At 38.5% G+C, this 26452-nt stretch overlaps 1 protein-coding gene across 1 annotated transcript; it reads left to right on the top strand.

Moving 5' to 3' along the window:
* On the top strand, positions 1-26302 carry Ubr1 (Ubr1 ubiquitin ligase). Its single transcript, XM_013316101.1, has 29 exons — positions 1-274; positions 1687-1799; positions 9868-10016; positions 10482-10646; positions 10976-11130; positions 11526-11671; positions 11903-11999; positions 12162-12304; positions 12804-12896; positions 13222-13475; positions 13625-13803; positions 14634-14831; positions 15020-15206; positions 15945-16130; positions 16608-16756; positions 17143-17308; positions 17735-17849; positions 18226-18437; positions 18754-18920; positions 19221-19396; positions 19857-19945; positions 20430-20557; positions 20980-21090; positions 21312-21529; positions 21894-22086; positions 22236-22472; positions 22587-23585; positions 23674-23862; positions 24183-26302. Exons 2-29 carry the CDS (start codon positions 1711-1713, stop codon positions 24327-24329), a joined length of 5337 nt encoding a protein of 1778 aa, XP_013171555.1. The 5' UTR covers positions 1-274; positions 1687-1710; the 3' UTR covers positions 24330-26302.
* The last annotated feature ends 150 nt before the right edge of the window (positions 26303-26452 follow it).

Below are 26452 nucleotides of genomic sequence, written 5' to 3' on the forward strand. Positions count from 1 at the left end.
AGTTATTAAAACATGTGGAACATTTTCTAAAACGGTAATAATATTATCACGTTGTGATGGAGCTAAATGTCAAAAAATTCAGTGGATTCGTGCCAATGGTTAAGAAATTGTAGCTGATGGGAAAATTTGTTATTTGTGCGTTTTATTGAAAACTGATGATATTTGAGACATTAAATGCAGTGTTATATTACTTAGATTTTCTTCGGAAGCGGTCTGCATCGTAATTTACCAATCCAATAGGATTGGATGATTTTACAATTTTGAAAGAGCGAAGGTAAAGATATTTTCTTTTGTTACGTTATAGTGTAATTCCGTCACTCGTGCAATGACTTTAATATGAAGTGTGACTTTAAAAATCCTTTTTCATAACAATATTTATTTTAAAATGTAAATTTACTACTGCACATCATAAGTTGTTTCATTCCTTTATAACGATACGTCTAATTATTACGCAAATTGTTGAGATAAAGAAAATCATATTTTTTTCTTAGATTAAAAACTGTTAATCTTATTTTAATTTTTTGTTTAAGTATTATTCGATCAATAAGATATTGTTATTTTTTTTTTTTTACTTTTCCTCAAAAGTATGCATAAATAGCTTATTTATTACTCCTTTTTACAATTTAAGCATGAGATAATAGTGTATTTATGCATAAATAAACACAAACACGTAAGCAGGTCAACAGATGTTACTTGTATAAATATAAAGTTAGGTTTTATCTAAGATTCTTAACTAAAAACATAAAATAACAGTTGATGCCTCATATCAATAATTTTCTCAACAAAATATGTCACTGTATATATTTATTCAAGTGCTTCTTACAGAAAATTACTACAATAATATGTAAATTGTCATATGAGTAATGTAAAATATATATGTATTTTTTCATATGTCTTGGCTATGGTTTTGTAAAATATCATCTACAGTAAAACTTTCTCCATTCTATTATAACTATATTTTTCAAGCAATGTCTTATTTTATTGCAAGTCATATTTACTCCACAAACTGCTAATATGTATGCATTTAAAAATAAAAAACAAACCTAATCTCTAGTTATTGAAGTCACAATTATCATGTCCTAATAAATTCAAGGACTTCCAAATTATGCTGATTTAATTGTTGTGCAAATGTCAAATAAAACAAAGCAAGAACACGACAAATAACATGAATTGACCTCACATCTACAATAATACCAAACAGATGATTAAATAGATAAGAAACGATAGCTGTGTTAAAGTTCAAAGAATTTAAGTTTGTCTACGGACATTGACTGCCTGACCCACTGGTTATTTCTGATAGGTATTCACTACAATATATTTATAATTTTTTTGTTTTGTTGTTCCAACTCTAATCAGAAACAAGAGAGTAGACCAAGATTATGAATACTTTCTAGGATATGATCTCACTTTTTCCGCATCTACTTTCTTCATTTTCTTTTTTTTTTATTCAATGACTTATTTTATAAAAACAAAGTTTAGTAACTAGACTTGAGTAATGCTGTACTTTCTAACTTTAATTTATCTTTCTAAATACTATTAAGATAATTAACACAAATCCGTTTCTTAATATGTTACCAGCACTAAAACTATTCACTGCAATTAAAATTAAAGCAAACTAAAATGCAAAACAAAATGTATGATGCAATCAGTTGTTTCAAAATGATAAGATTTTCCTAATTGTTCCAGTTTGGCGATAAGTTCGCGTTCACAATGAGTTCTCTGCCGCCGGTGGAGCTCGAGGTGGAGGTGGTGGACGACTCCATGGAGGAAGATGCCACCGATATGATCCCTGCTGACAGGTACAGTCACTAACACAAGTACTATGTCACAGCATTCATACTTTTGATTGAAATGCTATAAAGCTTGTTTTTTTTCATATTATAAGGCAAAGTAAGTGGCCATCTGAGTTGGTGAAGTATATACATGCGTTATGTACCTTTTAACTGATGTTGCATAGAAAGAGAATATTTCCACTTCCTATGCATCCCCTTCCTTATCTATGTGATGAAATATTTCGAAACTTTGTTCCGGATGTGTAATCTACTATTATTTATTTGTCAATAAAATGGCAAGTAAAATTGAATTTTATCAGCCATTTCTGTTAAAAGTTTCGCTCGATTTGCGACAACCTTCATCTGAATTAACTGATAACTTTGAAGTTTAGGTGCCATTACTTGTAGTACTAAAGAAACTGAATTACGAGTGGTAGTTACACTCCAACTCAATGGTGATTTAACTAGTCATTCTGATTGCAGGCAGATATCGGAGACTGTTTTTTTGTTGCTGTTTAAGTAAACTTTTGGGAATTTCATGATTGTTTCGCAATTGAATATTTCTTAAGAGTGTTATAAACGTCTTTTCTTCAAGCACATCAATAGATAAATTAGCCTGTTGAATCTCATTAACTTTGTCAAAACGGATATAGTATGAATTTAAATGTTTAAATTCATTAGCAAGGTGATCTGTTGCTTTTTAAAAGCTTCCTAATACCAACTGCAGTTAAGTGGAAGATTTGGTACATAATGCATAATGCATTTATATACATTGACATAATGGAAATTTATGTATTTGCATATGTTTCCTTATTTTACAATACATATATGGGTATACTATCTTAAAAACTGATTATTTGAATTTATATTTTGCAGTATATTATGGAGCATCGGTGGCTCACGGGTCAAGCACTTGACTTGCAATCTGCAGGTCCTGGGTTCGAATCCCGCCATGTACCAATATGTTTTTCGATTTCCGATTTACATATGTACATTTATCCGACATTCTTACGGTGAAGGAAAACATCGTGATGCAACCTGCACATATCTAAGGAGTAATTCAAAGATATGAAGGAAGTCAACCAACCCGCACTTGGCCAGCGTGGTTGACTATGGCCTAATCACCCTTAACTTAGGGTAGGCTCCGAGCCCCTCGGTGGGGACGTATAGTGAGCTGATGATGATGATGATGAGTATATTATGGTTGCAAATCTTAGCTTTAATATATTTCATAACAACGTCAAATCAATATGCATTAGATGCTGCTTCAATAATTTATCTTACTAATATTATAAATGCGAATGTTTGGATGAATGGATGTTAGAAGGTATCTCCAGAACGACTGCATGGATCTCGCTGAAATTTGGCATAGATGTAGAACATAGTCTGGAAGAACACATAGGCTAATGATTAAGTTTTTCCAATACCGCGCTGACGGAGTCGCCGACAACAGCTGGTTCATTATAAATGTAGATGTTTATATCGTTCAAGTCTTAACTTTTTTTTTGGCGTTTCAAATATTGTGTTACATTTTTGTAAGATCATCGTTATTGTCTCTCAAACATTGTAAGAAATTACTATAAATTTTAATACAGGTTACTCAGTAAATAAAGGTCTTTACAGACAGACGGACGGACAACAAAGTGATCGTATAAGGGTCCCGTTTTTTTCCATTATAGGTACGGAACCCTAAAAACTGAACTACGTAGTAACGCGCATGCGTGTCTTTGTGACCCGGTCATATTCAATATTTATTGATTAAACCTGTTGCTACATATCTCTTAACTACCGGTAAATTGATAATTATAATATTTTTACGAGATTTCTTATGATTAGCTACCGGATTTTTCCACCGATTAAACTCGCGTACAATAACATGATGTATGCGACTGTTTAAACAGAGGAAACCCAAAGGTATACTACCGGCTGCGTCGATAAGAGGAGTTGTTAAAGACTAGCTGTCGCCGGCGACTCCGCCCACGTGGAATTAAAACTTAGTAGCCTATGTTCTTCTAGACTATTTTTAAATCTGTACCTAATATCAGCGAGATTCATGCAGACGTTCTGCAGATAACTTCTACCAAACATCCATCCATCCAACCCCTCGTATTTTTAATATTAGTAAGATGTGGTAATCTATAGTGAAATACTTGAAGAAAATTGTTTTAGTCTCCGCTCTTTTTAGACTACACGCTACCAATGAGAAATCTAAACTTATGCTTATGGGATGATCTCATCATCATCATCATCATCATCATCAGCTCACTATACGTCCCCACAGAGGCGCTCGGAGCCTACCCTAAGTTAAGGGTGATTAGACCATAGTCAACCACGCTGGCCAAGTGCGGGTTGGTTGACTTCACACATATCTTTGAATTACTTCTCAGATATATGCAGGTTGCATCACGATGTTTTCCTTCACCGTAAGAACGTCGGATAAATGTACATATGTAAATCGGAAATCGAAAAACACATTGGTACATGGCGGGATTTGAACCCAGGACCTGCAGATTGCAAGTCAAGTGCTTGACCCCTGAGCCACCGACGCTCTTTCTGGGATGATCTATTAAGGTTTATTGACAAAGCGTACTTTTTTTCTCAAAGGCTGGTTACACATATGCTGTTCCTTTAGTGTTCCAGATGTCCATAGATGTTGTTGGTCACCTCTTCGGCCGATCGTTTGCCCCCTTGCTCTTTTAAAAAAACAAAAGATGCGCAGTACGTGACACTGTCGGACAAAGGATCATTACACTTTATCCTGATAGCCCTTATCATTAGCCTTAAAGAAAAAGCAATAACATAAGCCACTTATTCTACGCAGTTTTTACTCACAACAACAACACAATATTTTTATTTTAAAGCTTGAAGTGTGAAATAAAAAATAAAAATAAATTTATGTTCGCGATTGTACAGTTTTAAAAAATGTACATTTACGCACAATGTAGTTTTAGAATATTAAAAAGCTAAGAAGTCTTGTTATGAAGTGAAGTTTCCATACAAATTATGATACTAAAAGAATTGTTTAAAGTACTATGCTGTAGACCAGATGATATGTCAAAATTCCTTTACCATAGTGATGTGCTAGAGGAATTCAAAATGTAAGTTGTTTTGTTTCTTTTTACAGAAAAATGGCCAGTATTTTATTATTATTTATAAGGTTTAAAACAACTGTCAACGTCAGTTGATGGCAGATTTTTTTCGTAATTCTTGAATGGATTTGTGCTTATTGCATTTATGCACAATAAATAAGTGTTTAATCTATATTGAAACTGCACTGATTCAATACTATAAGTTATATATATAAGCTGGCTAACCTTGGCGAAACGGTAAAAGTAAAGTTTATTACACATTTGTGACTATTTATATTTTATGAAGTGATACAAAGTTTTGTCGGTTCATTTACCCAACGTATATTTTTACTGTCGAAACATGTTTAAGACATATTATCATCCCTTTCATTATTTTTGAATAAAACAGAGATAGCGAATATATTGTTGTGTATTTTATTCAAGTGTTTCGGCAATGGGATCAAACGTAATAAACACCTCAAATTGTATTTTTCGTTATTGTCCGTCTCGGGATCTAATTTTTTTTTAATTTAAATTTTCCTCAATATCCGCTGCCCTAATTTTGTGTACACATTTTTTTTTTAAATTTCGTTCTGACTCAAACCAGCCTGTTAAAATTACTGACAGACATTGTCTATAGTTAGTTCGAATCCTCACCACTGACGGCAACGGCTTCGGTCAGCGCAAAAATGGCGAATATCAAATAGGCACAAAATATCACGGCTTATAGCCAGTTCATGTCAAGTCAGTGATGTTACGTCTGAAAGTTTTATTGTTTGACTTACAAAAAGGTTCTATAGCACAAGGCTAAATATTCACTTATTACTATAAATAGGATTGATAACGGGAGTGCGGAAATAGATTATCTTTGAAGAGTGGATAGATAGCTGTTAACTATTTCTGGTATATTTGTAAAATAAAATCTACATAAGATTATGTATATTTTTAACCTTTAAATTCAGTAATCACTCTTACGCTAACATTTGAAAACAGGATTGTAGATTTTGAGTTTTGAAAATATGCATGATTGGAGATGAAATATCACAATCAAAGGCTTCAAGGAGACTAATATTACCATACAGTGCAGTAGTTACATGTTAGTTAAATTAATTAATAGCTTAACCAGGAAAATAGAAAATCTACTATGAAGCGTGTCAATTGTTTCGTTCTGTCAACTTCAATGAGTACAAATTTTTTTTCAATATTTTTCCGCAATAGTTGTTTTATGTTTCTGGTCAGGCCATATTCAATTTAAACAAAGCCAGAACAATAATAGTTCGTTGTAATACCAAAAGTGATTTTTGACATCCCTAGTTGAAATATATTTCCGCAATTCAAACGTGTTTTTCAAATAACACGATTTGCATACACTTTTCAATCATGTAGTAGTAGATTGATTTTTAATTTATGGCTTTTAAATTTTGTAATAAAAGAAACGTACTATTATGTTCGTTATATTGTAAACTATTAAAACAAAGACGAAATTATCTATATCTAATCTATCTAACGGCAGTTGTTGATGTTATCATTATAATGCAAAATAATGCAATTAAAAATCAATTGACTCATCATTTATTATTGTATTTATATCATTTATTGACAATCAATCGGTAATTTTAATGCAAACATGATTACTCAAACGTCTCATCACGTGCCTCGTCTCAAAATATGCGACTTAATTGGCAAAGTATAACAACGGCCTTCTATCACACCGTAACGTAATCAAATTAGTACATGTGTATGTTTCATATTGGTGTCTATCCGAAATGTATAAGTTCTAGCTGTCACCTGCGACACAGTCCACGCGAAATTAAAAAAAAAAACTTAACAAGTAGCCTATGTGTTCTTCCAGACTATGTCGGTTCGGAGATATTCATCCATACATGCATCTAAACTTTTTTTAACGCATTTATATTAATAATCTCACGGTGAAGCATATTTACACAACCGAAATAAACTCCAAATGGACAATTTCTAAACATGTTATAAATAAATATTACGTGTATAAAAATCAGGGTCAGTTTTATGACTAACGAGTATTAAATGTAACTGTATTTCGCCTGAAGCCGGCCAATGAAAAGGACAGAAATAATAGGTACCTACGTAAATGCATTAGTTGCTGGTCTAGAACTGTCCCCCTAGACAAAGAGCATTCACACCGAAGCGATTCCATAACGAACTTCAAAAATGTATAGAACTGACAATAACTTTCGATACGTCAGGTAATTGTCTCTTCTATACATTTTTGAAGTTCGTTATGGAATCGTTTCGGAGCGAATGCGCTTTGTCTAGGACGCTGAACGCTCATGTCATTGGAATTACATTACGGTGTGATTATAAACGAAATCTGAATGTCGTTCACTGCCGTGCCAAGGTCCGAGAGCTGCGATGCGCTGACTCGCCCTTACTTGGTGTTCTGCCAGCTTCCGACATTTATTCATTACATAACTTATTTGTTACACACGGAACGGTGGCTCAGGGGTATAAGCACTTGACTAGTAATCTGCAGGTCTTGGGTTCGAATCCCTCCATTTACCAATGTGTTTTTCGATTTACATATGTACAATTATCCGTTGTTCTTATGGTGAAGGAAAACATCGTGATGCAACCTGCAACATATCTGAGAAGGAATTCAATAATATGTATGAAGTTAACCCGCACTTAGGGTAGGCTCTGAATCCCCCCGGAGGGGACGTATAATGATCTGATGATGATGATGATGATAATTTATTTATCAATATTGCTTACACATATGAGAACAGTTTAAAATATACACTTCTCTATTGATACCAACGACAATCCGCTGAATAACATAGAGTAATAACAATTAGTAGTTCTGTGAAGATTACTGTAAACGATGTAAGCGCCTTCAAAGCTAAATATTTTGGGCGTCTCAACTTTTTCAAAAGGTAATGAACTCGAGGATATCAGAACCTCATTCCGGGATGTTATTTTTAGTTTTTAAATTACCGAATAATTTGGTTACTATTTAAGAACACAGCAAGGGGGAAAATATTTCTTACTTCGCTGGCGCATCGACCTAAAGTGGGTCTTGGCCTCCGACACAAGAGAACGCCAAAGCCTGTCTTGCGCCTTCGGTTGCCAGTTCATCGCTTGTAGCTCCCGCAGTTCTCTTTAAAGTATTTCTTAAGTTAGCATATTTAAAATGAATAAGTTTTTTATGTCCTTGTCCTTTAAAAGTCAATGGCCTAATTAAAATTATTAATAAAGCATATTTAATCCGAATTCACCTTGTATTATAAACAAAAACATAAATGTCATTGACCTCGCCATCGAGCCGTACAATTTTATTTTTACCGCATTTTGCTTCGGGCACTAGGTTTATTATTTTTAAACTGTTATCATAAACTAAGATTTAATTCATTAGTATAAAGTCTATTTTGCATTGTTACCTAGTTACACAGACTTCTATTCCTGTTAATTGTCTGATTTTCGATGACAAATGTTGACGAAGGTGACAATCTTGATAAAAATACATAACAGATTTCTTCGATTCGTTAATTAGTTATAATATTCGTTCGAAAAAATAACATTTTCCTTTTGTTTTTTTTTTAAAAACCAATGTAAATGATTATTGCTGTTGTTCAATCTTTTTATATACAAATAATATGTGATAAAAACTATGTTTTGTTATCGTTAATTCGATCTCTTATATTTTAATCTATTTGTAGATTGAATTAAAGAACAATTTTTGTTGTAAAGAAAAAAGCATGTTACTGAAATTGAGGTATTGAAATAACAGCTGTATAGTATTGCTTTAAAGCTCGTTTTTGAAAGTTAACAATATATAAGACCTATTTAAAATTAATATGTTATTTAAAAGATTTTTTTTCTTTCTAGTTTCACAACTGACACCGTTTAACTTATCACTGGATAAGCATTTCTGTAGTTTTTTTGAAAAAGAAAGTCGTATAAAATACCTTGGTATATAAGTATGTACGTATGTATGTTCGTCTCAGGTTTTTATGATTGAAAATAGCGAGTAATCGCTTTAACGGTTCTCCACAAATAGACGGTACGGCCTCTTTTACAATATTTATAAATATTTTTTTCAGTATATTAATTCGGAACGAAGCCACGCGCGGCTGCTTGTTTCATACATATAAATAGATGGAGAATTTGTCGTGATGTTTGTTCAGTGATTTTTTAATCATCACATTCAATAAATGTCTCCGTTTTCTCTGTGGAATATTATAAGAATATATGTGCGCGATTGTACATCTCGTAGTTTGTTTTAGTTTAATAAATTGTTTTTTAAAATAAAAATAGTATAAAACTTAAGATTGTGATGACGTAATAGTGTTATTGTAAACTAATTGATTATATACCAGATGGAAGAAAATAAAGAAGATGACAAGTTAGTTAAACATATTAGTTATCATAACCGTGGATTTCCTAAGATGGATGTGTGGTGTGACAAGGACGGATAAAGTTAAAAATGGGTATATTAGAGGAAGTTTGAAAGTAGCGCCAGTGATCGAGAAATTAAGAAGTAAAAGATTAGCGTGGTTTGGACATGTTATTAGGAGGGATGATGATGATATAAGCAAAAAAGTAATGAGATTGAATGTGGATGGCTACAAGCGTAGGGGAAGACCAAAAAAGTATGGAATGACTGTGTGTAAGAGGATATGCGTAAGAAGGGGGTAGACTCGGATATGACGGCTGATAGAGATGTATGGAGCAGTAGTACATACTGTGCCGACCGTCGATAGGAATAAGGGCAGGTTGATGATGAACCGTGGATTTCCACTGTGGGTAGGACATTAGTTCCAGAGTTCTGTGCGTTCAAACATCAATTTAGTAAAATTAAAAAGCTTTATACATAAGGAACTTTCATACGAAACATTCAAAGTATAGTTGATTTCAAATATTTTAGCGGTCCAAGGTCACCAGCGCGCTGCGCAGTGTTCTCCCACATGCCGCTACGCTCCGCTACTCTTAAAAGAGCCGTCTAGAAATTATTTTAATACGTATCGTGTTTAAGATACAGTTGTTCTTGTCAGGTTTACATTGCCGGCGCGAGCTGACGCCGTGGTGGAGCTGTGGCGCGCCAAGTTAGCGGAAGGTGTGCTCTCACCCGCACACTTCCAAGATCACTGGAGGGTCACCGTGCCAAGGATATATTCGCCGCAACCAAACAGAACATGTCTCGGTCAGTTGCTTTGTAATGGATGGACGTATGTGTTTGATGGAATGACCATGTGAAATTTAAGGAAAGGGTACTGGATTAAGCGACTGGATAACTGGTTTAAAGAACTAGAAACTTCTGTTTATATAAATTAAGTTTGATAAGGTTTGGAATAAAAGGACAAAAATACTAGACACCATTTGTAATTTTTATTACATTCTTTGAGATAAATGATTAAGAGTCAATAGCCTAATGGTTAAGGGTACGGATTTCCTACCATGAGGTCGGGGGTTCGAATCCCGCGATTCGACTATTGTCGTAAACCATATCCGAGCAGAAGCTTAGGGCTTATTTGGAATGGTAAAAGAAATATTAGTAAATTTGCAAAAAAAACAAAAACTGCTAATATTAAAAAAATGATAAATGATCAATAATCTAGTCTTTGAACTGGTTGTTTAAACGCTAACCTCATCAACGTGTAATTTGCAGACTGGTCGTTCGACGAGGAGCTGGCTCAGAAGCTGCTGATCCAACCGCTGGAGCAGTTTGTGTGGGGCGGCAGCGACGCCTCGCAGGCACCTATGCCGCGCCGCTCCACACTCTGCGGACGTGTCTTCAAGCAGGGCGAGCCTGCCTACAGCTGCAGGGAGTGTGGTTAGTATACACATAAATGTGAGACGAAAAGGCAGTGATGGTCTTTTTCAATTGCTTGGTACGTTAAAGTCCTTCGGACATAAGTAAACATAAATATAGGGAACCCAGCGATTTTAGTGCCTAAGTGACTTGAATAATACATAAGCACGCGTGGCCGACATTTTGTTCTTAATTTGCCTTAGCAGTCTCTCCGACCATGTTAAGATTGTCGTGAGAAAAGTCGCAGCAATTTTATGCTTGTAGCGACCAAGTAGACGATTTACGTCGACGACTCAACTTGCAAAAGAATACAAGATGAGTTTCCAATTTAGGTTGCTTTGTATGTTCAGGTATGGACAACACTTGTGTGCTGTGCGTGGAGTGCTTCAAGGTGTCAGCTCATCGGCACCACAAGTACAAGATGGGTCAGTCCGGTGGTGGCGGCTGCTGTGACTGTGGAGACACCGAGGCCTGGAAACGTGATCCCTTCTGTGAACTGCATACTGTTAGTTGACAAATATGTAGATAATAGATTAGGTAGTATGGTAGTATAGATGAATGGATGGATAAATGTTGGTTTGAGTATCGTCAGAAGGGCTGCATAAATTTTGGTGAAATTTGGCATAAATGTAAAACACAGTCTGGAAGAACACAAAGGTAACACATTACGTAGGAACACTAATTAACTCTGCGCGGTCGGAGTCGCGGGTGACAGCTAGTAGTTAAATATATAAAAATTCATTTTTTCAGGTTTACCATATTTAGTTAGTAAACATGTCTTAACACTTTCTTAGTACTTAATATTTAAAAAAAAAATTTAAGTCGAAGAACATTGATAAGTCACGATATTAAAATAAAATAAATAGGGCTTACATATGAAGTCTTACTTCTTACATCCAGGCTCCAGAGAACGACGAGCAAGAGTCGCAGTCCAGCATCAGCGCTGACGTGGTGGAGCGCATGAAGATCCTCGCATCCGTCTGCTTCTCCTACTGCTTCCGTCTGCTCACCCTCGACCATGCTCCCGGTCTGCCTAACGAACTCAGGTATACATGAAAACATCTTACTTCTTACTAATATCATAAATGCGAATGTTTAGATGGATGGATGTTTCTTTGAAGGTATCTCCATAACGGCTGTACGGTTCATACTAAAATTTGGCATAGATGTAAAACATATTCTATTTAAGATTTTTTTTTAAATTGCGCGAACGGAGTCGAGGGCAACAGCTAGTACTTTGATATATTCAAAAAACATTATTCTCTTTTTATCTGCAGGCTGAAGGATGGCGAGCGTGACCTGCTGCAGATCCTGGATCAGCCGGACTGCTATTGCACCGTCATGTACAACGACGAGACACACACCTTCGAACAGGTACTTTACCTAGTTTAGTGGATGTCCAGGGTACAGGACCTGGAACCCCTGGACCTCCAGTCCAGTATATATATTACTCTATGGCCCACCGGTTCAAATAGTAATATCTGTCTAATTAAGGTATATAATAAAATCTAAAAAAAACTGTTTAACCTATATCAGGTGATAGCAACACTGACTCGCGTGCTGAAGGCGAACCACCGCGACGCTGTGGAGCTGGTCAGCCTCATTGACCGCGAGGGTCGCGCTCTCGTCAAGTGCAACTCCTTCCAGATATGTGACAAGCTCAAGACTGATATCGAGGCGTAAGTATTCATTTAGTCGTAGCCAAATAGTTACTAAATACTGTCTACCCAAAGTACAAACACCTTTATAAAAATTATATTGGTTCTTTCTATTTTTCAACTAAAATGAAAGACAAAAATGTTGTAATTAAAAGCATAATATATGAAAATACAGTACAATTTTGATGAAAATCAATTTGCGACTAACGGTCGCACGCGACTCCGCTCGCGCGGAAATGTTAATAAAGAGCATTATATAAGTAGCCTATGTGTTCTTCCAGACTATGTTCTACGTGTGTACCGAATCTCATTAAAATCCATTCAGCCGTTCCGGAGATACCTGCAAACAAACATCCATCCATCCAAATATTCGCATTTATAATATTGGTAAGATAAAAATGTCAGTAGTACTAACACATGTCAGTGTCCCCCCCCCCCATATTGCATGTGTGTGTGTGTGGGTGGGGGGGGGGCGATGATATAATGTATTGGCACTCAGCCGCAACGCGATGTTCGAAAGGTTCACGTCACGTCACGGGCCGGTGCTGAAGGTGCTCGTGATGCACGCACACGTCGTCGCCCACCAGCACTACGCCATGAAGCTGCTGCACTGGTCAGTACTCTCATACACACTCCTACACTTCCATACATACATGCCTAAATCGTATAAATAGAGGTGTGTCGAAATAAATATTCAAATTACAAAGGTCGAGTATGTCAAAATTTATCAAATTGTTATTAATTAGCAAAATCGTCCGCGTAATTAGTACCTTCGTGTTCTTCCAGATTATGTTCTACCTACATCTATGCCAAATTTCATCGAGACCCCTTAAGCCGTTCTGGCATACCTTCTAACAAACATCCATCATCATCACATTATTTTCGATTACTCTTAAATCCCAATATGGTCAAAATTTAATAAAAATAATGTACTCTAGGCTTCAGAACTTCGTGTGCAAGGAGCCATCTCTCCGGCTGGCAGTAAGCCAGGTGGCGCTGGGCGCGGAAGTGGGCGGGGCTGCTGGCGCGGGAGGCGTGGCGGGGGCGGGGGGCGTGGCCGCCGGCGTCATGCAGAACGACTGCCGCATGTGGAAGGCGGCGCGCACCGCATGGCACCGCCTCCTCATAGCCACCACGCTTATGGATTATGACACCAAGCGAAATATGGCGATATTATTCACCAAGTACTACGGTAAGGATAAAAAATCTTTTTTTATTTTATCAAAAAAAAAAAATCTTTTTTTTTAATCAAAAAAAAATCTTAAACGTCCTTAAAAGTCCGTCCTCCTATCAAGGACTAATATTTGTTTGGTTTTTTAATTTTGATAATTGTGTTTTCAGGGTCTATGTTAAAGGACTTCATCCGTGATGATCATGACCACTCTTTCTCCATCTCCTCGATGTCTGTGCAGCTGTTCACGACGCCAACTCTCGCCCACCATCTTATAGCGAAGCACGATGCGTTGTTTGTTGTTATGAATACCTTCGTTAGTGAGTGTCTCAGGCGATGCAATAGCAAGGTTCGTTGAAACGTTTTTATACCGTGTTAAAATTTGTCCAAGTGAAAAAATCTGCTTTATGTTTAGTCTGTGATTTAATTTAAATTGAATAATTTTAATTTAAATCGATGCTGATGGGAAGAAACATTGTGAGAGGGGAATACAGTAAAAAGAAAACTGAACTGTGGTGTTTTAAATGTACAAAATTATTATTGTATTGAATTACTTCGTACTACTTAATTATAAAAGCGAATGTTTACATGGATGGATGGATGGATGCTTGTTACTATCTATCAAATGTTATGACAGAATGTAAATAGTGGTATTGTGTCAATAGATGGCGTACAGTATTGCTAGATCTCGATATTAATTTACTTATTGTATGTTTCGACCTGCCGAAACGATTTTATTAAAATTGACTCGCACCAAGATATAACCAGTTTTACTCTTAAACGAGGTTTAGGCTAAGTGCCATCTGCGCTCGGCCAGCTCAAGCCCGGTGAAGCTGTAAATGCCTCCTCAAGGCAAACAGTGGCAATCAGTCACAAAAAAAAAAGATATAACCAGTGTTTTATTCCAGTGAGAAGGAGACATTTTGAGACTGTTTTACACTATCTCCAGAACGGCGAACCGTATCTCGGTTAAATTAACTGTAAAATACAATCCAGAAGAACACATAGGGTAACTGGAAAAGTATACGGTTTCCGTGGAATAAGTGTCATTAAGATATTTACATATAACATAGTTTCAGACAGAGCTTTATACTACTATTCCGCGCAAACGAAATCGAGGGCAAAAGCTAGTTAATGTTATATAACTTTAATAAATAATTTTATTTATTTACTTTACAGGGTCGTCTGGAATTTGACCGCAACCATGTATCAATGGCGTTCAAGCGCGCGCAGTTCATTCTGTACGATGTTAAGTACCTGCTGGGCTCCGTGCCCACCACCTTTGATGATGATCTGCGCAAGGGCTTCCTGCATGGACTCTCCCTCATCATCTCCCTGCTGGTTATGATGCAGGGCATGGACTCTGTTGTCAGACAGGTACGAGGGTGATTAAAATGACGTTTGAAATGTTGCAGATTTTATTAGGAAATAATTTAATTTTTGATTATGTCTAAAAGTAATTTTTGTCTATCTTCAATACATTACAAAATATTGGTATGAGTCGCAAGATTTGTGTATTAATTTCGATCTATATTTTTGTTTTTTGTTTATTTTATTATATTAAGCGTGGTCAGCATATGGAATACGAGCCGGAATGGGAGTCCGCGTTCAATCTGCACGTGAAGTTGGCCAACAGCATTACTCTGGCGCTGGAGTGGTGCGGCGCTGAGCGCGGCCTGCTCGCCTCCGCATACCGCATGGCGCTGCGTCGACATGCAGACACCTGCACACATGAACCTCACCAGCTCAGAGGTATGAACCATGTATACCTGCACGATCATCATCATACGTTCCCACTGAGGGGTTCAAAGCCTACCCTTAGTCAGGGTTGACTAGGCCATAGTCAACCCTGACTTGTGACTTGTAGTTGTGAATGACTTTAACAGTGTTAGAGCCCGCTTTAACATCTTCGCACGAATTGTCCCGGCTCGCCCGGTGAAATACCACAACCACACAGAAGACAGGCGTGAAGTGGAAGCAATTCCGCGTTTCGTCTGATGAGTGTGCGTCCCGGAGGCCTAATTTAGTCCTCTTTCCCTTCCTACCCTTTTTATTATAATCAAAGGATGGGAAGTGGAAGTGGACTTTCCGGATGAGAGGATGCATGGAAAGGGAAGATATTTTCTTTCTGTGGAACCTCTCCTGCGTCGATTAAAGGTAGGCAACGCATATGCAATTGCGTATGTCTATGGGCAACGGTCACTTCGCTATTTCAGCGATTTCAGGTGGTCGCTCGCTCGTTTGTCACCTTATGATATAAAAAAAAAAAAAAACAAAACATACGTCTGTAACCTCAAGTGGTAGGAAAAGATCATGGATTTTCATTATTACTTAAGGATTTTTTAATTTCATGTAGATATCTAATTAAATAGGCTTACCGTGGTGAAATTCCAAAACAACCCTTATGTATAATCTTTGAGTTTAATATTTGCTATACAAGCATGAGTTAGCATTTTATTTGTGTTTAATATAATATATGATATATTACAGAGTTGGGCAACCAGAGCGCGTTGGTGATCCCATACGACGTATCATCGGAGCCTGTGTCGATCCACCGGCCATTGTCCCGCTTCATCGCTGGTCTGCACCTACATCTTCAGCGACACGGTCTCGCCTACCACAGCAGAGAGTTCGACCGTCACGACAGACCTAAACCCACGCCGGAGGAACTCATCGGTACATATTCATATAATTCACCAGCAATCTTATTAATATTGTAAATACGAATGTGGATGCATGTTTGTAGGTAGGTATCTCCGGAACGACTTAATGGATCTTGATGAATTTTGACACAGTTTACTAAGTTTTTTTTTATCCTGCGTGGACGCAGTCGTGAGCGATAGCTAGTTATGCCAAAAAAATCACCATCGATTCAACTAAGTTCTTGTTTACCTATGTGACATTTTAAATAGAATGAATTTTTTGCTATATAAATGGTGTTAATAATTAGAAATATATATTTTTATATAATAAATATTATCTGTGCATCTGATTTTGACAAGTCAAATGAGAAATTAATATATTTTTGCTATTTGCTTTTGATATATGATCTTAAATGGGCGTGGCAACGCGTCGTAGTAAGTGAATCTTTTACTCAAAATTCAAACATCCTGTATACCTGTTTATTATAACATAGTGCACGTATTGATACAGAGCCAGTCCTGTGCACGATGGCGATGATAGCGCAAGTGCACGCCGGCATGTGGCGGCGCAATGGATACGCGCTTCTCAACCAGCTCTACTTCTACCATAACGTGAAATGCCGCACAGAGATGTTAGATCGCGATGTCGTCATGCTGCAGGTGACGTCACAAACACACACACATGTCATACATATCTTAACACACACGGTTAACTACAACACAGACAAGGGCTCATACTCACTTGACCAAGCCTGTCACTTGTCAAACGACCACACGCACTACTGACAGATACAGTGACACTGACAGACGTCAATCACACCGTACAAGCGATGTTGCCATACGAATAAAATAATTAACGTCATAAATTTATATTCTCTAGATATAGTGCCCTAAAATTTGAAAACAAACAATACTCAATATAAGATTATAGAACTGCATAAGAAACCTTGATAAACTCTAAAAACAAAAATGCTGTTGCTAATTTGTAAATAATATTTACGTCTTATTAAATATTATACAAAATAAGAAAATATAAATGTATGTAGATCGGTGCATCCCTGATCGAGAGCAACGAGTTCATAATCCACGTGTTGAATAAGTTCAATCTGCTGGAGTGGGCGGCGCCGGACTTCGAGCAGCAGAGCGTCGAGTACGACACCCTCAGACAGACCAGCAGCATGGTCGAGGAGTTCCTCGGTCTGCTCATCACTGGTCAGTACACCAAGAACATCTGTTCTAGTACATGCATAAAGCACTTAAACTGTATTTAATGCAGATTTTTAATACTAATAAAACTCCACTAAGGGTTGCCTTAGGGAATCTTGGAAGACTGTGACATATATAAAATAAGTTAGACTACATTAAAAAGTAATTTTATAACAGAAATCTATACAGTCAGACTCGCACAGATTTGTTAAGTGGTCGCTAAGAGTCTCTTTAGTGTAGATTTGTCTTTACAGTTATATTTCATTATAAAAAGAGAAAGGTTTGATTGTTTGTTTGCATGGAATGGGCTTCGAAATACTATAGGCTATATTTAATACAATTTTTTTTAAATCCCGCGCGGACGAAGTTACGGGCAATAGCTACACTAAGTAAGTTAATAATTTGCGACAATAATTTGTTTTTAATTACTAGTGGTTGGATCCCGGTATGTGCCTGGGGTGGGCGAGGTGACCAACGAGGATCGCACCAAGAAGGAGATCATACAGATGCTGTGTGTCAAACCCATGCCACATTCGGAGCTCAACAGGTGACAAATTGTTTAACCACTGTTTCCATTGTCGTTAAAACATAATCATGAGTAAGATGAAAACAGAGATATGAGTGTTATAAATAAAATAAATATTTTTTTTAACTCTATTAATGTTTACAAAAACTGAAAGCACTTCGCGCCATTATTGAGCTGTCATGTGTCATCTGTCAAAGCTTTTATACGTTATGTTAGCGGTTTAAAAAAAATTAAAATGTTTACTTTTTTCACTTTTTATTATATATTAAAAAATACTTATTTGTCTCCCAATTGCTAACAATACTCATTTCTAGTTATGTTTAAGTTTTTTTTATACTAACCACGGACGGAGTCGCTGGCGTCAGCTAGTATTTAAAATTAATAAATAAATTTCCAGATCTCTCCCGGAAGACCAGCTGCACGAGACTGGCTTGGAGGCGGTGATCCATGAAGTAGCAGACTTTGTGAAGCCGAAGGGCGGCAACAACCGCGGCATGTACAAACTCAAGCCCCACTTGTATGATGAATATGATACGTTCTTCTATCATTACACGCGAGAGGAACTGTCCAAGAGTGAGGAGGAGCAGAGGAATAGAAGGAAAGCTGCTGGTTAGTGACACAATAATATATGGTTATTTTGGGTAGAAAAACTTACCCATGAACTTAAATGTCGACTTAAGGCTAAGATGGAAGTTAGGCATCTGAGAGTTACAGGTCTTAAATTTTACTGCGAAAGAATGAGTCTTATTGTCAGACACCAAGGTGCATTTTGGGTTAATACAAAGCACATTCTGGAGTTATATTTTGTGTCAAGTTTCAAGGTCAACATAAATATTAGTCTGTAGCTATTTGTTACAATTGTAATCGTTGGTTTCTGAGATCAAAATCTCCGTAGGTTGAGACATTACTTTAATTATAATGTCAGGGTTGCCGGAGTGCTGCCCGCCGCCGCCGCTGCCGAAGCTGTCGCCAGCGTTCCGTCTGCTGGCCAGCTTGCTGCAGAGTGACGCCGCGCTGCACGTGCTGCGCTGCGTGCTCGAGCGCGCACTCGACCTGCGCGCGCGCGCCTTCTCTGAGACACAAGTACACAAGGTATGTACAAACTAGGGTGGTAGTTACTACTGTTAACGGTATAAAGCTTAGTAATATGATAAATGCGAATGTATGGATCTATGGATGGATGTTTGTTAAAAGGTATTTCAAGAACGGCTGCATGGATCACGCTGGAATTTGTCATACATGTAAAACATAGCCTGGAAGAATATATAGGCTATTAATTAAGTTTTTTTGAATCCCGCGCGGACGGAGACGCGGGCGACAGCTACTACTTATTAAATATGAATCAAAATATATCTTAATTTTTCTTTTATTGCTTTTTTATCGTATATATAGGCGCTACACCTGATCGGGTACGCGGTACGTGACGAGGAGAGCGGGCACTATGAGTTCCTTGCGTTCGCGGAGAGTGCTCAACGCAGCGGCCTGCTCGACCTGCTGCAGAAGCTGTGCTCCTGCGCACGAGTGGAGCCACATCTGCCACTCGCCAAGTGGCTGCTGGCCAGGCTCAAGTTAGTATTGAATAGCCTAGCACTAGCTTATATTACCTAACAATAAGTATGACCAACAATAAAATAGTAATGATAAGGTTTGTTAGATTTTTTTAAAAATTATCTTGTCATATTTAAAAATTAACAACTTGTAACCTACACCCGTAACCTAGAAGGGTAGGCAGAGACCACGGAATACCACTTGGCTCGGTGCTGACACCTCACTCGCTTCGAAATATACATGCAGGTCGGTTTCTTGTTCTGTTAATATCGCTCTTCTTGAATATTTTATTGAACTATATTTTTAAAAGTCTGTTCAGGACGTTGATCTGTCCGTCTGTTAAAAATTAAATTAAAAAAAAATCTTTAACGACTGGAAAAAGATAGGAAAGTGAGTCTTTACTTCTCGGGTGGAACGCAAAAGTATGAATAGCTTCTCTATCTTCTTATCTTTTTTAGATTCTTATATTATTGTGTGTAGGACGTTGCTGGGCCAGCAGGATGAACACGCGGGTGACGGTGATAATATGGACACCGACCAGGGACAAAAGGCCTCCGAGGACTTTGCAGGTTAGTGTGACTAGATTATAAAAAAAATAAGCTTAGTAGTATTTGTCACTAAATAATTTTAATTGTATCCATATGTACCGTAGACAGGAGACGGTAGTTAAAGATTATTTGTGATGTAAAGCTCTACTGATTTTTATTTTTAGTCAACTACCGCCATTTGATAGGACGATTTGACAAGAAAATCAATTGCGCTGACCCGACATATGGAAGATAAGAACAGGGAAATGACGAACTACCCTAATCTTACTAAATTACTAATATTATAAATACAAATGTTTGGATGGATGGATGGATGTTTGTTTGAAGATATCTCCAGTACGGCTGCATGGATTTCACTGAAATTTGGCATGGATGTAGAACATAATCTGGAAGAACACATAGGCTACTTATTAAGTTTTTTATGCCAAGCGAACGGAGTAGCGGGCGACAGCTAGTATGTCATATATTTTGCATGATAAAAATTATTGATGTTATTTATATCCAGACGTAGAGAAGAACCGTCGCGCCAAGCTGGCTGCAGAGCGTCGCGCTAAACTGATGGATCAGATGAAGGCGCAGATGAACAAATTCATATCCAACAACGCGGTGCTCTTTGAGGAGACCAATACTGAGGTTAGTTCCTGAATGTATGTACAATACGATAGTTAAATCTCTAGTATTTTACCTCAAAAACAATGCGGATTCAAAGCAAAATTATACTAACAAGTATGCGCAATAAAAAATAACACGGACAGAACGAAATAGAAATTCTTTAATATATAATGACAACATTAATAAGATAATTTACGTGGTGTAGAAAGGCATCTTGTATTTTATAGTAATAGAATTCGCCAAAATAGCGAAGCGGCCGCTGCCCATAGACATCTGTTTTGCTTTTCTTTAAACGACAGAGGAGGGGACGCACAAAAAAGATATTTCCCCATAAATTCTTCTAAGGAAAGGTTAAGAAGGGGTAGATGACTTAAATTACTATTTTCAATTAATTACTAAATATTTGTAGTGAATAGTTTTGTTAACATGTTATGTTATGTCAGGTGACTGCGGAGGAGCAGGAGCTGCGTCCTCTGTACGCGGGCGCGGCGCTCGGCGTGTGGGGAGGAGGTGTGCCAGACCCGCCGCGTGTCTGCATCATGTGCCAGGAGGAGGTGATATCATATACCACCAATACAACATAACGACGACAAATAACTCACTTACTTCATCAAAACGCACCTACAGACATTTATTCGTCACTTAAGTAATCTCTTAGGGTACATTTCTCATACTAAATCTACACTAAAATGCTAAAAAGTTTTTATAATTTTTGTTGTATTTGATTAATTTTATTTAAAGTTGACTTTTGTTCCTTCGTATTAACATTGCATAGGCTCGTGTGGAACTGAACGTGGAACCATTGGTGCTAGTGGCGTTCGTGCAACAGTCGACAGTGTTAAGCCGGCTGCGGGGTGTGGTCAGCTGTCCACGTGACGCATACCTCGCAGCAGGGGTGGGCTCTCAGCCTCATGTCTCCACTTGCGGACACGCCCTGCACGCGCGCTGCTGGAGGAAGTACGTCGATGGTGTGAGGGATAAGGAGAAGATCAGGTATTTAAAATGTTTTTTTATGTAATATAATATAGAAGTATTATTAAACAACATTTGATACATAAATAGGCGAATAATGAGAATTATCGTGGGTTTCCGACACCAAAAATCTCCGATGAAAACCCTGTATATTGTTATCTCTGTTTAGAAAAACATCAGGGGACGGGAAGAGAAGAAAGGGATGTCAATATGTTTTATACAGAGATTTTGTCTCAGAAACCAGTGGTTAATCGTTTAGCATACAGGTCACTATGAATTTCTTCATATTTGATCATTCATTTATATATTACTTAAATAAATTTATTGATGCAATATATATATATATATATATATATATATATACTTCATTATGTGGTTTCGTCAGACCGTACCGGCTGCGTCAACCGGCAGCATTCGATGTGGAGAAGCGCGAGTACCTGTGCCCTCTGTGCGAGCGGCTCTGCAACACGTCCCTCCCCCTCGTGCCCTCGCCCTCCCTGCCGCCCGGCTCCCCGCCACCCCTCAGCGAGGAGACCTACAACGACTCTGTTGAACTTATACTGCGGCTGAGGCATCAGGTGAATATGGTCCGTCGAGTCGGACGTTACATATATTACTTGATTGCTGTATCTCTCTGTCGCATTAATGAGACTTTACATATAGGATATTACTTGCTTATTTTTTATTCTGTATTTTTGATTATTAAAATTGTTGTTTTAAATTCCAGGTGTCATCAGAAGCAGTGCACGTGTGCACGGAGTACTGCGAGGACATTCACTGCGTGGCGCGCGCCCGTAGTGTGGGGGCCACGTCCTCCGAGACGGAGGAGGAGCCCGAGCCGGAGCCCGAGGTGTACTCCTCCACGCACGCGGAGACCATGCTCTCGCCCGAACTGATGGCACACTTCTCCGCCACGCCTTCAAGCCAGAACCAGGCTTTCACGCTAGTCGAGGACTTTGTGAGGGTAGGTAGCGTTGGCACAATTTTAAAACGCCAGTTAAATAGTTTACTTCAACCAAATTATTGTTTAATGTGATATATTAAAAGGAAAACCTTAATATTGTTGTTTTTGTCTCAGACGATGCCGATAGTGTGCAACTCAATGGAAACCGGTGGTCTGGTGGCGATCGCGGCGCTGTACCGCTCCACCGCGTACACGGTCATGTCTACGAACTCGGTGCTGCAAGCGGAGGGGCGGCCGCTGCTAGGCGAGCTACCCTCGCGCCACCGCGACGCGCTGCAGGCCCTCATTCGTCTCGCCGCCGCCATGCCCTCCATCTGGGAGACCCCCAAGCACGTGTCGCACCACGCGCTCTGCACGCTGCACGCCCTCGCCAAGACCTCCCCCCTCACACACGAGGTGTTCGGTGCCCTCGTCGCCCTCGTCCTCACCGTGCCCTCGCTCTTCTGCAAGCCCGCCGGCCCCGCGCGTCCAACGCACCTCGCAAGACAGATCGCCCTCGACGCCTTCCGCGCCGAAATGACCAAGGCCCTCATCGCGCTCGATGTCAGCGGTTGCACTAGCCAGCCCATGGAGGACCAGGAGGAGCACAAAATCCCCACCGATCTCGAAAACCTGCTGCCGCTCATGAAAGAGCTGCGACGTGGCAACCTGCAGATCGAGGAGCTGAGCGCGCCCGAAGTGTGGGAGAAACTCAAACGGCAGTGCCACACGTTCCTAAGGTGCTGCTGTCTGTTCTTCCACTTCCTGAGCGACATCATCCCGCCCACGGAGCTTACGGTGCGCGACGGGGACACGTGGGACGTTATGTGCGGCTACCTTAATCTGCCCGCCACCTTCCGCGAGCTGATGGACACGCCGCTCGCCAGGAAGAAGGCAATGGAGTGGTCCTCGTACTCGAATAAATGGTTCCGCGGCGACCTCAAGCCGGAAGTCGTGTTGGACCCGGGCGAGCCGCCGCGCCTCGTGCCGCTCCCAGACGACTTCTCCGAGCTGATGAACGTCATGTCGGAGTTCTCCTGTCCGAACTCGGAGCGCGAGGACAGCAAGTTCCCCACCATGTGCCTCGTGTGCGGACAGATCCTCTGCTCGCAGAGCTACTGCTGTCAGATCGAGGTAGTGGTAGAAATCACGATATTGGTTAGTTTGCATAAAAGGCGTTAAAATATAATATAAAGTGTTAAATGTATGTGCGTATGTGCAGGTGTCTGGTAGGGGCGGTGTGACCGAGCACGTGGGTGCGGTGGTGGCGCACGCGGCGCACTGCGGCGCCGGCTCCGGCGTATTCCTGCGCGTGCGCGACTGCGAGTTGCTGCTGCTCGCCGCAGCAGCGCCATCACGCGGCGCCATGCTGCCCGCGCCATACCTAGATACCTACGGAGAGACCGACCAGGTGAGTTGCATAAAAACACATACAGTCAAGCACATTAATTTCCTCACTCACAATGCAATTAGGTTAAAAACTTGCTATATCAACATTACATCCATGCTAATTAGAACTTTTATAGTGACAGTTTGCTGTAAGATATTTGATCTTAAGTGGGAAGCGAATTTAATTCTTTAACTGTATACTCCAACCCATAATTATCACAAAGATGAGTGCATTTTCAAAAGCAAAATATTAGGATAAGGATCAAGAGGAGGGTAAAATATAACAGGAATAATTATTTTATTTTAGACTTTGTATGTCTACAATTATCGTCTTATCTCCAGGGTCTGCGTCGCGGCAACCCGCTGCATCTGTGTCCCGAGCGGTATGAACGTCTGCGCATGGTGTGGCTGTCGCATGGCGTGCACGAGCGCATCGCACGTGGCCTTGATGCAAATGTGATGGTTGCCAACACCTGGCAGAACATGTGAGGAGCCGCTTTGCCGCCGCCGCGCCGGCACCCGCACAACCCGCACCACCAGCCCGACATCGAGCCCGAGTACTAAGTGCCCGGGCCGGACACGTGCCTGCACTGCGGAGCGGAGACACGTGCGACACGTGCGACGCTGCGACGATATACCAGAGACAAATGTGTGCAGTGTAGTGTGTAATATCGCAACTATAAGTCACGTCCGTGTGTATCAGAGACACGTGCCTCTAGTGTAGTGTTACACGTCGCGACACAAGGCACGTGAAGTAGCCGTGATGAAGACACGTGCTTTAGTGTTTATGTGAGTAGTGCAGTGAATGTGTGATTGGCGCACAATAATACAGACAAACATATTGTGTAATTTGCTGTTTTGATGTATTTTATAGCACAATACAATCAGTTTAATTTAACCATTTGTCGTAAAAATGATATTAAGATACCATAGTATGGGGATGTGGCACCATATTGGATAAATATTGGTGTAAATAATAAACTTGTTTAAAAACGGCCGTATTTTTAATTAGCTTATAATTCTCATGAAAATTTAAACAATTACATAGTTTAAATATCTACAGTTAACACCTAATAACAGATAAGTCTTGCCTTTTTCTCTGATAATAATCTTATAAGATTTTACTGCAGAAATTGCACTAATTAGCTAGTATTAATATATTAAAACATAATTGTCTATTTCATAATATCAAATTCTCTGTAGATTACAAATTGTATTGCAGTTAAATATTACAACCAATTAACACTTTCAATGCTGACCAATGACATTACAACTAGCCAGTTGAGTCCGTGGCAGTGAGTGTGTTAATCCATAAAACATGTCACTTAACCCTTTAATGCCTTTTAATGACCGATAGAATTAATTGGTAATATAAATTAAATATCTAATTAACTAACATACTATTAGGATTTAGGGTCCCTATTTGGCAGTTAGGGGACCTACTTACTGTAAGTTTGTTGTGCCAAACATTCACATAAACATAAATACATGTACAGTCAAAGAATTAACTTTGCGTCCTATGTGAATGTACAGGAAAATCAAGCTATGACATTTTTAAGTCCTAATTGAATTGTCAAATGTCATTTTACTAAACTGTATCTTATATATAAAATTCTCTTGTCATAATATTAGTTACCATACTCCTTTGAAATGTCTTGACAGATTTTTTTGAAATGTTATATACATATTCTGTAGGACTGTGAATCGGCTATCACAACAAAGCCGCGGTTGACGGCAACAAATATCTTGACTGTACATAACATGTTTTATGTGAATGTTTCGGTAATACGATCTCATGGTTAGAAATGCACAATATGTTTAATGTATTTACGTACAATGTTAAATTTTAAAGTTTGAAGTCATGATAGTTTTTGAGTCAAACTATCATTATTTCAACTGAAAAAACAATCTTTGTTAATCTGTTTCAATTGACGCGACTATGGATATATGTTGTCTCTGTTTTTTCAAAGAGAAAGAAAGGGATGGCAATATTTTAATACAAATGTCAGTGTAGCGGAGTTCAAAGATTATGAATTGAGATTAGGTGACAAGTCACATCTTGTCATCTTAGAGACATGAAAGCTAGTTTCCTATCCCTGTCCATCTCTATTGGGATATTAACAGCTTTATTTATATTTTATTCTAACAGATGTGTAAGATAATGCTTGGTTACTAATTATTGTTTTAAGGTTATGTTAAGCCAATTGTAAAATTCGTCAGTTTATAATCTCACTGTTCATGTAATGCCGGCTAATTGTGAACTCTAGAACATGTATTCTGATAAAGTTTACAATTGGTAGCTGAATTATAACATCTCAAGATGTCGTTAGATTGTGATCCTTATTTTCTTAGTGTTAAGGTCTCGTTTGGATTCGCGACACTTTTGCAGTATTAAAAAACTGTATGCAAATTTAGCGGAGGCAGCGTTTTAATAATAAAGTATGTTTAGTCTTGAGTTTGGATATTGTTTGTTTTTTTTTTGTCTTGATTTTAGTTATTTGATAATTACTGTTAGATATAAAATCCAATATTCATGTATAAACTATGGATTTCTAGGTTAAATTCCGAGATGGAGTAATTTTCATTTAATTAAGCAATCAGAAAAAAATCAC

This window comes from Papilio xuthus, unplaced genomic scaffold (genome assembly GCF_000836235.2).
Source record: "Papilio xuthus unplaced genomic scaffold, Pxut_1.1 DF826949.1, whole genome shotgun sequence".
Taxonomy (NCBI): domain Eukaryota; kingdom Metazoa; phylum Arthropoda; class Insecta; order Lepidoptera; family Papilionidae; genus Papilio; species Papilio xuthus.